Source organism: Neomonachus schauinslandi, chromosome X (genome assembly GCF_002201575.2).
Source record: "Neomonachus schauinslandi chromosome X, ASM220157v2, whole genome shotgun sequence".
Lineage (NCBI taxonomy): Eukaryota > Metazoa > Chordata > Mammalia > Carnivora > Phocidae > Neomonachus > Neomonachus schauinslandi.
This window is the reverse complement of record NC_058419.1, coordinates 822,167-835,303: the sequence shown is the minus strand read 5'-3', so window position 1 is coordinate 835,303 and position 13,137 is coordinate 822,167. Positions and strand designations below refer to the sequence as shown.

Here is a 13,137-nt window from a genome sequence, read left to right as displayed (position 1 = left end):
AAAAAGAATTGCTCACAATCCCATAATTTTAGATCCTTCTATATCCTTAATGTAAATAATCAATTGGGCCAATGGATGACTATTTTTGGAAAAGAATAAAACTACTTTCATTTTTGGCTCACACAATGCACCAAAATCACTTCTAGTCTACAGGAATTACTTAGGGATTAAAAGGTTAAATGTTAAGGGCACCTGGGTGGCTCAGTTGGTTAAGCGACTGCTTTCGGCTCAGGTCATAATCCTGGAGTCCCGGGATGGAGTCCCGCATCAGGCTTCCTGCTCGGCAGGGAGCCTGCTTCTGCCTCTGACCCTCCCCCCTCTCATGTGCTCGCTCTCTCTCATTCTCTCTGTCTCAAATAAATAAATAAAATCTTTAAAAAAAAAAAAGGTTAAATGTTAAGCAATTAAACTGTAAAATAAAGATGAAGAAAGTATAAGTGATTTTAAGAAAAAAAAATCTTTCTATAGGGAAGGATTTTTATAAACATAAAAGGTATGTGTCATAAAAGAAAGATTTATGGGTTACTACCAATAATTCAAACCTGTTTTATTTCAAAAAACCGCTATAAATACAATTAAAAGATGACAAACTTGGAAAAATGTATAGCATATAAGGTAATATAAATTGATAAGTACCCCCTCAGAAGGTCAAATGTGCAAAGGACATTAACAGATAATTCATTAGAGAAAGTCTTTTTTTTTTTTTTTTCATTAGAGAAAGTCTTAAAATGTTCATGTACATTGCACTTCTGGAATTTTGTCCTAGGAAAAGGGTTGTGAATGCAGCATTATCAAACTAGTAAAAACATAACAAACTATTTAAAAGTTGTTCAAAGTAAATGGCTAAGTATACCATAAATTCATGTAATAGACTATTATGCCATCATTAAAAAAAGATATTTAGAAAGTCTTTCTAATGACATAAGAAATATTTACAATATGATATTTAGTCAAAAAAGAAGAGGTAGAAGGGTGCCTGGGTGGCACAGTCGGTTAAGCCTCTGACAATTGGTTTCGGCTCAGGTTGTGATCTCGGGGTGGTGGGATTCAGCCTTGCATTGGGATTCTCTCTCCCTCTCCCTCTGCCCCTCCTACTCTTGCTCTTTCTTTCTCTCTAATATAAATAAATAAATCTTTAAAAAAAAGAAAAGGTAAAATTACACACTGTATAATTTTGAACACATAAAGAGAAGAATACATAGGACAAAGAGAACATACACCAAAATGGTAGTTATGGGATTATTTTTCAACTTCTTTATTTTCTATACTTTAAAATTCTTCAAAAGTAAGAATACATTATTTTTATAATCAGAAACAAAAATATATATGTAGGATTAATTTTCTTATAACTTTCACTGTCCTCAACTCACCATGATATTGTCTTCAACTTCTGCTCTTATATATGGTCCCACGAGTCCCAAGTGTTCGTTTAGTTCTCCACGGTATAAGGGCTGAGTAAAGGATCCATCAGTAAATTCCTGAAAAACCACCTTCTTGAACTGAGGGACATCCATACCTTGAGCCCTGGGGAAAAAAAAGCAGAGGAAAAGCAATATCTTCATGGACCAAAAACACCTCACATTCTTGCTCTCCCTGTATTTGAGACACTTGTCATAGAACTGATGATGAATTGGAGCAGAGAATGGAGAAAGAAGAATTAAAGGTACTTCCAGGTTTCTGATTTGGGCAAGTGGATGGATGGTGATGCAACTCACTGAGAATAGGCAACCCTGGAGAAGTAGGTGGGGGTATACAGTTTTAAACACATGGGACAGGTATGTAAATTAAATTGGCAAATACAGAGGTTGAGAGCTCACAAAAGAGATCTAGATGAAGATCATCCATATTGAGACACTAATATTGAGACACTATCCAAATCATGTGAGTGACTTATTAAAGCTGATAATCAATTTTGTTACGTCTTCATCTTTTTGGACAACTAAGCAACATTTTGCATAGTTAACCACCCCATCTTCCTGACATCTCTCTCCAGGCTTCGCTAGGATGTAAGTTCCATGAAGACAGGGATTTTGTCTGTTTTGTCCACTGCTGTATTCCCAGCAGCTGGAACAAGTGTCTGGCACATAGTAGGTGGTCAAAAAATATTTGTTGAATGTTAAATGTATGTAGGACTCATAAACATATTCTCAATATAAGACAGCCCCAGGGTTCAATCCTTGGACTACTTTTCTTTACTTAAAAAAACACCTGGGGGCACCTGGCTGGCTCAGTCAGTAGAACCTGTGACTCTTGATCTCAGGGTTATAAGTTCAAGCCCCACGTTGGGTGTAGAGATGACATAAATAAACAAACAAATTTTAAAAAAGTTAGAAAATCTGTTAAGGGGTGCCTGGGTGCTCAGTCGATTAAGCATCTGCCTTCAGCTCAGGTCATGATCCCAGAGTCCTGGGATTGAGCCCCGCTTTGGGCTCCTTGCTCATGGGGAGTGTTTCTCCTTCTCCCTGACACTCCCCTAACCCAGGCACCCCATAAATAAAATCTTTTAAAAAATCTGTTAAAATTGTGAACTAAAATTATACAATAAAGTACATAAAATATAAATGTTTTGGTATAAAAATGTAACCACCATCCAGATCAAGAAGAACATTACCAGCAACACGGAAGGCTCACTCTGTACCTTTCCAATGACATACTTCCTCCCCACTAAAGGTAACCCCCATTATGATGTTTATGATAATTATTTCTTTGCTTTTCTTCACAATTTTACCGCTATGTACACTTCCCTAAAGAATACAGTTTAGTTTTGCCTGTTTTTGATGTAAATAGAACCATATTGTATATTCTTTTGTTTCTGGCTTCTTTCACTCAGCATTATGGTTGTAAAATTCATCTACATAGTCGTGTGCAGCTACAGTTTGTATTCCATTGTGTGAATATACCAAAATTATGAACATTCGAGTCATTTCTAATTTTTGGTGCTTAAACATAGTCCTGTTCCTGCTATGAATCTTCTTTTTTCTCCCTGGCTATGAACCGTCTTATACACATCTTTTGGTGAATGTATATATGCATTTCTGTGGGGCACATATCTAGGAGTGGAATTGCTGAGTATACATATGTTCAGCTTTGGTAGCTACTACCATGCTGTTTTCCAAAGTGGCTGTGCCATTTTCCATTTTTGTCAGCAATGTATGAGAGTTCCATTTACTCCAAATCTTTACAGGCACACGATACTGTGTTTTTACACTTTTGCCCATTCTAGTGGTTGCACAGCAGTGTCTCTGTGGTTTTATCTCACATTTCCCTGATTAATAATGAGGTTGAGCATCTTTTCTTGTGAGTACTAGCTATTTGAATTTCCTGTTTTTGGAATGCCTATCCAAGTTGATGTTATTGTTGTTTTTGCCAATTTTTCTATTGGGTAATCTTTTTTTCTTATTGAATCAAAGAAGTACTCTATACAGTCTTTTTTTTAAAAGGTTTTATTTATTTATTTGACAGAGAGAGATAAAGTAAGAGAGGGAACACAAGCAGGGGGAGGGGCAGAGGGAGAAGCAGGCTTCCCATGGAGCAGGGAGCCCGATGCGGGGCTCGATCCCGGGACCCTGGGATCATGACCTGAACCGAAGGCAGACGCTTAACCGACTGAGCCATCCAGGCACCCCCTCTATACAGTCTTGATATGAATCCTTGTTGGCCTTTTGTGCTGCAAATATCTCACATTCTGTGGATAATCTTTTCATTCTTTTTTTAATATTTTGATGAGCATAGTTCATAATTTTAATGTAGTGAAATTTATCAAAAAAATCCTTCATGGTTAGTGCTTTTTCTATGTCAATTCTCTCCCTACCCTGAGGCTATTAAGATAGTCTCTTATTTTTCTTTCTAAGAGATTTATAGTTTTATGCTTACATTTAGACTTATAGCCCAATATGAGTGGGTTTTTTGTATGGTCTAAGTTAGGGATCCAATTTAATGTTCTTCCATATGGATATTAAAATGTCCCAGCACTTTTTAGCACCAGTCTATTGTGTCAAAGTCTCTCAGCTTTTGTTTTTCTAAAAACATCTTTATTTCAACTTCATTTTGAAATGTTTTCTCTGGGATTAGAATTCTAGGTTACATTTTTCTTTCAGTATTTTTCATTTTAAAGATATCATTCTGTTATCTTCTAGTATTGTGCTGTCAAATGGGTAGCCACCAGCTATGTGTGACTATTTAAACTAATTAAATTTAATACAATTAAAATTCAATTCTTCAATCACACTAGCTACATTTCAAGTACTCCATGGCCACATATGATTAGTAGTTACCATATTAGTGAAGATCTACAACATATCCATCATCACAGAAAGTTCTATTGGACAGTGTTGTTTTAGTAGTTTGACTGAAAAGTTGGCTATCAATCTTGTTGTTCCTATGGAGGCAATGTATATTTTTCCCTCTGGTTTTTAATAGTTTCTCTTTATCCTTAGTTTTCTTAAGTTTGATTATTTGCCTACATGCAATTTTCTTTGTACTTAATATGCTTTGGGTATACTTAGCTTATTGAATCTGTGACTTGACATGGTTCATCAGTTTTGGAAAATTTTTAGACATTCAATTTTTTTCCTGTCCCATTTTCTACATGCTCTCCTCCAAGGACTCCAATTATATTTATGCTGTATCATTTGAGAGTGTTTCTCTCACCTGTCTCTTATACTCTATTCTGTTCTTTTCATTTTTTTCCTTCCTATGCTTCAGTTTGGATATATTTGCTTGACCCTAATCCTGTCTTTTGCAGTGTTTAGCCTGAAATTATACTCATCCAATGAGTTTTTAATTTTAGATGTTGTATTTTCCAATATTTTAGAATGACAATTTGAGTTTTTAAAAATAGATTCCAATTTCGAACTGTAATTCTCCATCTTCTTATCAGTATGATGAGGGATAGAAGCAGAAAAATGTTCACCTTTAGCCCAGAAGGCTGACCTATAGCCTGCATAGTTCCAATAAAGATCAAATATGTGCTGGTTGCTACATTCTTAAATGGTCTCATGACTGCCTGTACATCTCTCCAATAGTTAATATTGAGCTGAATGATAAGCACCAGAGAAATGTGACAGTTTTACAAGTAGAAATTTGAAGAAGACATTGATAATCTAATACTCCCTGCACATCCCCGCCCCCTTAAGCCTAAGCATATAACCACCAGCTTCATGTTATAGAAAATGCACCTTTTTACACTTAAAACATCTCAAGAATTATTTCTTGACCATTCGCTCGTGGCCCCACATCAAGTATTGTCCATCTTTCCACTATTTTCTTTAAAATATTAATTATCCCTGTTTCTCAGGCATGGCCCTCTTAGACTTTTGATTGAGAGCTTAGAAAGTCTTTGGTCCCTCAGCACTTAAGGCATTTCAGCAAAGCCCACCAAGAAAGAAAACAACTAATGATCATCACTGCAACTAGGTGGTCCTCTCCCACTTAAATTTTAGTGCATCTAATTCTTATTGCTCCACAGCTCTCCAAAGATTTTTAAAATATGGATTTTTAAAGTTTATCTAGTTTTTATAGTTGTTGCAGCAGGAGTGTTAGCCTGCCATGACCTATTCTCTACCCAGAAGCAGAAGACCCACTACCTTTCTTTTGGCTAATATTTGCAAGGCATGCCATTTTCTATCCTTTTACTTTCAGCCTTTTATACTCATGTTTTAGATGTGTACCTTGGAAACAGCATCTAGTTGTATTTTGTTTTGTTTTAAAAAAGCCCAAATTGGAGTCATTTGTCCCCCGCCCCCAACAGCAAATCAAGGCTCAGTCTCAACCAATCCCAGGAATGTGACCTTTTAACAGTCAGTCTGAGATTTCCAGATCAGCACTAGTGAGGTCATCTGCATGATAAAAATCCTACTGTTCCCTTCTCCCCAAATAGAAGAGATCCTGGGCTGAAATGACCCTTTTCTTGTGCTAATAACCTCCTTGCCCCACCCTCTTGCCTAGAAAAACCCGTTTTGTACCACTTCCATTTTGTACCACTCAGAGCATCTCTCTACTTGCTAGATAGGATGTTGCCTGATTCATAATCACTTAATAAGCTGATTTATTTGATTTTTGTTTTTTTAACAGATTTGGTGGCAGCAATGGGATCCAAAGTGAACCTCTGATAGCATTCAGAAGCAACAAGAAGCACAGGTGTGGCACCCCATGAACCCTTTTAAGTTCACTGTCTTTCTTGCTGTTTCCAAGGGTCATTGGTCAGTTCCTCAGTTGATTTCCGCTTTTTGTTTTCAAGCTCCCCATCTAATTGGCTTTCCAATCCAGGGTTAATGGGTCAGTCTAGACTGACAGGAGGCTCTAAGGAAGAGCCAGTCTTCAGCCCTTGGTCCAGTCCACAATTCCATGTTGGAATCCCTTCCCCATTTCCAGTCTGCAGTCTTTTGCTGGTTTAGTCCTTTCCTCAGTTCTAATCTGCTGTCTCTATTAATGGAGTCTCCTGGTTTAGTCCATGTTGGGAATTGCCGGAGGTGCACAAAGGCCTTCTAATGGCCAGTCTGCAGTAACATTCAAACTACAGTCTTCGGTTTTGTCCCTGGATTCCATGTTGGGAATTCCTGATGGTTTAGTTTGCAATTCCCCATTGGTTTGGAATTATTCCCCAGATTCCACATTGGGAACTGCTGGTGGCAGCTGCAATTCTCTATTTGTTTGGAATCAGTCTGCAGTCTCCATTCTTTTAGGCCTACTGGTTTAAGCCTGTCCCCAGTCCCTAGTTTGCTGGGTACTGTTGGTGTCCACGGTTCTGTTTCCATAGTTACTGTTGCATATGAGGTAAAGGCTGTCACAAAGAAAGTATCTCAGAAGCCAAAAGGCTTAGGTATTAGTTTGGCTCTGAGAAACTCAAAGGCCTAGCTAAACAAATGGGATCCTTTGTATCCAGAGAGTTGAGCAAGCCAGCTTGTTTTAAGTATAAGAACTATAGTACCGGGACACCTGGGTGGCTCAGTCGGTTAAGCGTCTGCCTTCGGCTCAGATCATGATCCCAGAGTCCTGGGATCGAGTCCCGCATCGGGCTCCCTGCTCCGCGGGGAGTCTGCTTCTCCCTCTGCCTCTGTCTCTCTCTCTGTCTCTCATGAATAAATGAATAAAATCTTAAAAAAAAAAAAAGAACTATAGTACCAGAAGTTGCAGATACTTAGCAAGGTGGCAAAGCAAAGCCTACAACCCAGTTCTTTGGGGGAATTGGAGACAACTGTTTTTGCTTTGCAAATCTCTGCAGGGTCAAAGGTATGGTTCTAGAAGTTCAAAGTTCACTTGCCCTTTTTGCCAATCCTCCAAACCTCTGCTGATTCCTCTCAAAATGCTTGAAAAGATCAAGACACTGGAAACAGAATTATCCTGCACTTAATCTGTGCCTTTGGGTTGTAAATTTTCTTTTTTCAAAAGATTTTATTTATTTCAGAGAGAGAGAGCACAAGCAGGGGGAGCAGCAGAGGGAGATGGAGATGCAGGCTCCCTGCTGAGCAAGGAGCCTGAATCGATCCCAGGACTCTGGGATCATGACCTGAGCCAAGGCAGACACTTCACCAACTGAGCCACCCAGGCACCACTGTGATGTAAATTTTCTATTTCCATCTTATCTAGGACTTGAGAGCCATCTTTTGACATGAAAACTTTAGGGAGGAGTATCTCATCAGAAGGAAGAAAAAGGGACAGAGGGAGGTACTTGGAAATTAAGCCTAAATGTCCTCTCCATTAATATTAGTAAAAAGAAAAGTTGTAAGATCTTCGTGTTTCTGTGTGTCCATATATCTATATAAATGTAAATGTGACAAGTTTTTCTACATCTGGATAGTATTGCTAAAATTAATTTGTAAAAATGCTTTATTTAGTTGGTTTGAAGGCCAGCACTTATAAGGATTGGGCAATCTAAAATTTTTGAAAAGACAGAAACTAACCTAAATGTTTTTCAAGTTCACATGCTCTGGGATAATCTTCAGTCAAGTTGTTTCCATTAAAAAGTATTGATTTTTAAAATAAAGAGCTTAAAATTGTGACACACAAAATAACAAATGGCCCATAAAACGTTCTCTTCTTCCAAAGGATTTATGATGCATTATCATTAACCAGTCCTTTACTACTAAACTTACATGGCCAATCGAGATAGTTCTGAGATTGTTCTTCCACCACTGATTAAGACTGAGGTGGCAGATATTAGGGATTACATTCGTTTAACTTTCTGAGCAGACTTTGTGACCTTGTTAGCCACAGAAGTCTTTGGTGAGACACCCACAGCAATGGTCTGTCTCATGTTATGAAGAGCAAAATGGCCCAGAGGAGGATATCCAAAGAAGCACCCAATACATATGGGCTTGACAGGAACTATATCAACAAATTTCAAGAATTTGGGGTCATCTTCCAGCTTCTTCCCAGAACAGTAATCAATCTTCTTCAGCTCAGCAAACTTGCAAGCAATGTGAGGTGTATGACAATCCAGCACATGTGCATAGACAGCACTGATTTGGCCCAGATGGATCAGGGTAATCACCTGAGCTGAGAAGCCAGCTACTTCCATTGGTGGGTCATTTTTGCTGTCACCAGCCATATTACTACAACAAACACCTTTGATAGATACATTCTTTTTTTTAAGATTTTATTTTTAAGTAATCGCTATATGCAACGTCGGGCTCGAACCCACAACCCCAAGATCAAGAGTCGCCTGCTCCACTGACTGAGCCAGCCAGGTAACCCTGACAGATACGTTCTTGATATCAAAGCCCATACTGTTTCAGGAAAAGCTTAACTCAAAGCTTCATGGTGCATTTTGACAGACTTGACTTCAGTTGTAACACTCAGCTCATAAGGAGAGTACTAATACCACCAATTTTGTAGACATACTAAAGGGGCAGACAAAGGGGCTTGTCAGTTGGATGATCTGCTGACAGGAGGCAATCCAGAGTTTCAAGCGGCATGGTTCCACTGGCATAGCTATCTTTTTAAAAATTTAATTAATTTTTATTATTAACATATTGTTAAATAATATGTTATTTAATGTATTATTTGTTTCAAGGGTACAGGTCTGTGATTCATCAGTCTTACATAGCTATTTTTTTTTAAGATTTTATTTTTATTTATTTGACAGAGAGAGACACAGCGAGAGAGGGAACACAAGCAGAGGGAGTGAGGGAGGGAGAAGCAGGCTTCCGGCTAAGCAGGGAGCACGATGCGGGGCTGGATCCCAGAACTCTGGGATCATGACCTGAGCTGAAGGCAGACGCTTAACGACTGAGCCACCCAGGCGCCCTATCTTTGTGGGTGATGTTTCATTTCTTGAATCAAGGCATGTTAGCACTTGGCTCCAGCATTTTGTCATCACTCTAGCCAGAAATCGGCACAAATGCTACTGTGTTGGGGTTGTAGCCAAATTTCTTAATATAGGTGCTGACTTCCTTAACATTTTCCTTATATCTCTTCTGGCTGTAGGGTGGCTCAGTGGAATCCATTTTGTAAACAACAATTAGTTTTTCACACCCAGTATGTAAGCCAGAAGGCCATGCTTATGGGTCTGCCCATTCTTGGAGATATCTGCTTCAAGTTCATCAACATAAGCAGCAACAATTAGGAAGCACTGTCAGCCTGAGATGTGCCTGTCCTCATGTTATTGATGAAGTCTCTGTGTTTTGGGACATCAATGATAGTCACATAATACTTGCTAGTCTCCAGCTTCCAAGGGGAGATACCAAAAATGACCACACTCACTTTTGGCCTTCTGTTTGTCTGAGACCCAGGCATACTTGAAGGAGCTCTTTTCCATCTCAGCAGTCTCCTTCTCAAATTTTCAATGGTTCTTCTGTTGATCCCACCACATTTGTAGATCAGATGGCCAGGAGTGGTGGATTTGACCAAATTTACGTGTCCAAGGATGACAGTGTTGATATGAGTTTTTCCTTTCCAATTTAGGGGTGGTTTTCCTTTCTAAAATAGGGGTGGTTTTCATGACACCTGTGTTTAGGTGGCAAACCCATTGTGAAAAAAGCAATTATATCTTAGAGCTCATAAAACACTTTACCACAGTTTATACAAACAATATTTATATTTACCCATATATTTACCCTTTCTTTTTTAGTCCTTCTTGCCTTTCACCTCTTTCATTCAGTATCACTTTCCTATTGTCTCAAGTACATCATTAGAATATTTTTAGTGGGTTTTTGCTAGGGTGAGATTTCTCTGTTTCTATTTGTTGGAAAATGTTCTATTTTGCCTTGATTTTTGAATCATATTTTTGATGGGCAGTTATTGTATTTCAATACCTTCTAGATATCATTCCCGTTTTCTATGTTTAATTAGCACTATTGAAAAGTCATCTTTCTGTATCTTGTTTGAATGTATGCTGTATTTTTTCTTTGGCTGCTTTCAAGACTTTTGGGTTTTCTGAAGTTTCACTCTGATGAAAAATGCCTAGGTGTTGATTTTTTTAATTCATCCTGTTTGGGATTTGTTGAGCTTCCTGAATCTGTGCATTGATGACTTTTTTTAATTTTGGAAAATATTCAGTACTTACCTCTTCAAATATAGCTTCTCCTTTAATCACTCTTTCCTTTCCTTCTGAGATTTCAATTAAAAATAAGTAAAAAAAAAAATAAGTAAATCCTTCACACTCTATCCTTTAAGTCTCCTCTGGTTATCTGTTGCTGTATCACAAACTATTTCAAAACTTTAATGGCTTAAAACAGCAACCATTGTATTATACTTGTCAATTCTGTTAAGTCCGAATTCTAGCAGTGCTTGGCTAGGTCATAGTTTTGCTCCTCCTAGTGTCAAATGTAGTGATTCAGTGGTATTCAGCTGGCATCTGGGTTTATCTGGAGGGTCCAAAATGGCTTCACTCACGTGCCTGATGCCTTGGTGGAGAATGGAAAGCTAGACTCTCTGGGACTCTTGACCAGAAGGCCTACATGTGACATCACCAGCATGACAGCACCAGGGTAATCAGATTTCTTACATAGCGGCTGGGCTTCTTCCAGAGAGGGCATCTCAGGAGAACTAGATGTAAGCTACACAGTATTTTCTGAACCAGCATCACTTCCACCACATCTATAGGTCACAAATTTCTGTTATATTGGTCACAAATGAGTCCTAATGCCAGGCCAGATCAAGAGGAGGGGGACTACATCTTACCTCTTGAATTGGAGAATGGCAAGGTCATATTGTACAAGAGCATATAGGACAGAACATACTGGCACATCCATTTTTGGAAAATACAGTTGGCCATAGTCTTTTATTATCTCTTTTGTATTTTCCATTTAAAAAATCTCTGCATGCTGCATTCCATACTATTTCATTTTACTTACCTACTAGTTCACCAATTCTTTCTACATGATGCATAAGTGTTTTAATAACTGTATACAATTCCTAGATCTTAAGTCTCTGAGTTTGTTTTGGCTCTCTGTTGTTTCTGTGGCTTCTTATTTATTTTTTTCATTTTGTTTTGTATCCTTTATCTTTGTGTTCTGGACATTGTATCTGAAATATTTGTGAAAATGAGTTGAGGCCTAGGATGTTGAGAGGTTTTATGTTTTCTTCTGCCAGATGTCTGCAGGCACTGCCAACCCAAGACTTGCATAAATTATGATTAAGAATAGAAATTTGCGCGTCAATGAAGTGAGTTAACTGGTTTACTGTTACCTTGAGGATATAGACCTTTGGGGACCCAGCTTAAAGTGGGCCTTGTTTACATCTACTTTTACTCTCTTGATAATACCAACAAGTCTTATCTGAATGCTGTCAATATGCTTATAACTCCCAAATTTATTCATCTTTAGCATGGACCTCTTCCTTGGACTCCAGACTCATATATCCAACTGCCTACTCAACATCTCCACTGGAGGTCTAGCGGGCATCTCAAACTAAATATGTTCAAAACAGACCCTTGAGTGTTTCCTCAAATAAATCTGTTCTATCTCAAGCCTTCCACATCTCATTAAATGTCACCATCATCCACCTAGTTGCTTAAGAAAAAAACTAAAAATCTTCTTTGAGTCCTTTCTCCCTATTCTCCCCATATTGAATCTAACAGCAAATCCTGTCTGCTTATCCTCAAATTATGCTCAACATCTTTCTGTTTCTTTTGATTTTTACCACCACTCTTTTGGTCTAAATAATCTGTCTTCTTTTACCTGGATGATTACAATCGCCTCTTAACTGGTCTCCCTGCCTCTCTATTCTTGCCCATGGAACTTGTGTTACTGTTTACTTGGTACTCTCTGGAGTTCAGACATACATAAAAAGACCTGCTCTTGCCTCCCCACATCCATCATTTACTAATTTATTCAACAGATATTTGAGTATCTATCACATGCCAGGCACTGTTTAAGGTTCTGGGGATATACCATTGAACAACACCTTCAAAATTTGTGTTCTCAATGAACTTACTTTCTAGTTGGGGAACACAGACAATAGACAAGTAAATGTATACTATTTCAGGTGCTAGTAAGTTCACTGAAAAAGTGTGGCAGGAGCTATATGTATATACAGTGTTCAGGGAAAGCCTGATAAAATGAAACTTAAGCAGCAACCTGGAGGAAGTGAAAGAATGAATAGCAGGATATCAGAGGACGAGACACAAAGTGCAAAGGCCTATAGAAAGGTATACATTTTTTGCATTTGAGGAAGAACAATGAAGCCAGTGTGGCTGGAACAGAGTGAGCAAGAAACAATGGTAGAAGAGATCAGAGAGGTTTCAGAGGGTCAAATCTCAGAAACTTGAAGGCCATGATGAGGGCTTTGGAATTTACTAAGGGTGAGAAGGAAATCCACTGGAAGGTTTGGAGCAGAGAACAATAATCAGAATCACAATTTGAAAATTTGCTTTAGCTGCTGTGTTTGGAAAAGGGCCACGCTGGAAGCTGCAAGTCTAGTTAAGAGGCTATTACAATAATTTGGGTGAGAGTTGAGGATGATTTAGACCAGAATGGTAGCCACTGAGATGGAGAGAAATAGCTGGATTCTTTTCCACCTATTCTTTCTTTAAACCACTCCAAAAAGTCTTTTCTCTCTATTATTCCATAAAAACTACATTTTCAAGGCCACTGTTGGTCTTTACATTACTAATTCTCAGTCCTCATCTTAGTTGAACTCTCAGTAGTATATGATAGTTGATTACTCCATCCTTGATGTGTGTTCTCACCTGGTCTC

At 38.3% G+C, this 13,137-nt stretch overlaps 1 protein-coding gene across 1 annotated transcript in view; it reads right to left on the bottom strand.

Annotated features, from left to right (window-relative positions):
• F8 (coagulation factor VIII) overlaps positions 1-13,137 on the bottom strand; it is a 140,541-nt gene that overhangs the window by 36,345 nt on the left and 91,059 nt on the right. Inside the window, exons 15-17 of the mRNA XM_021682778.1 lie at positions 6,137-6,157; positions 4,651-4,662; positions 1,371-1,524 (exon numbers count right to left, since the gene is read on the bottom strand). Of these exons, the coding sequence (XP_021538453.1) occupies positions 1,371-1,524; positions 4,651-4,662; positions 6,137-6,157 (187 nt within the window). The remainder of the gene's footprint in view (positions 1-1,370; positions 1,525-4,650; positions 4,663-6,136; positions 6,158-13,137) is intronic.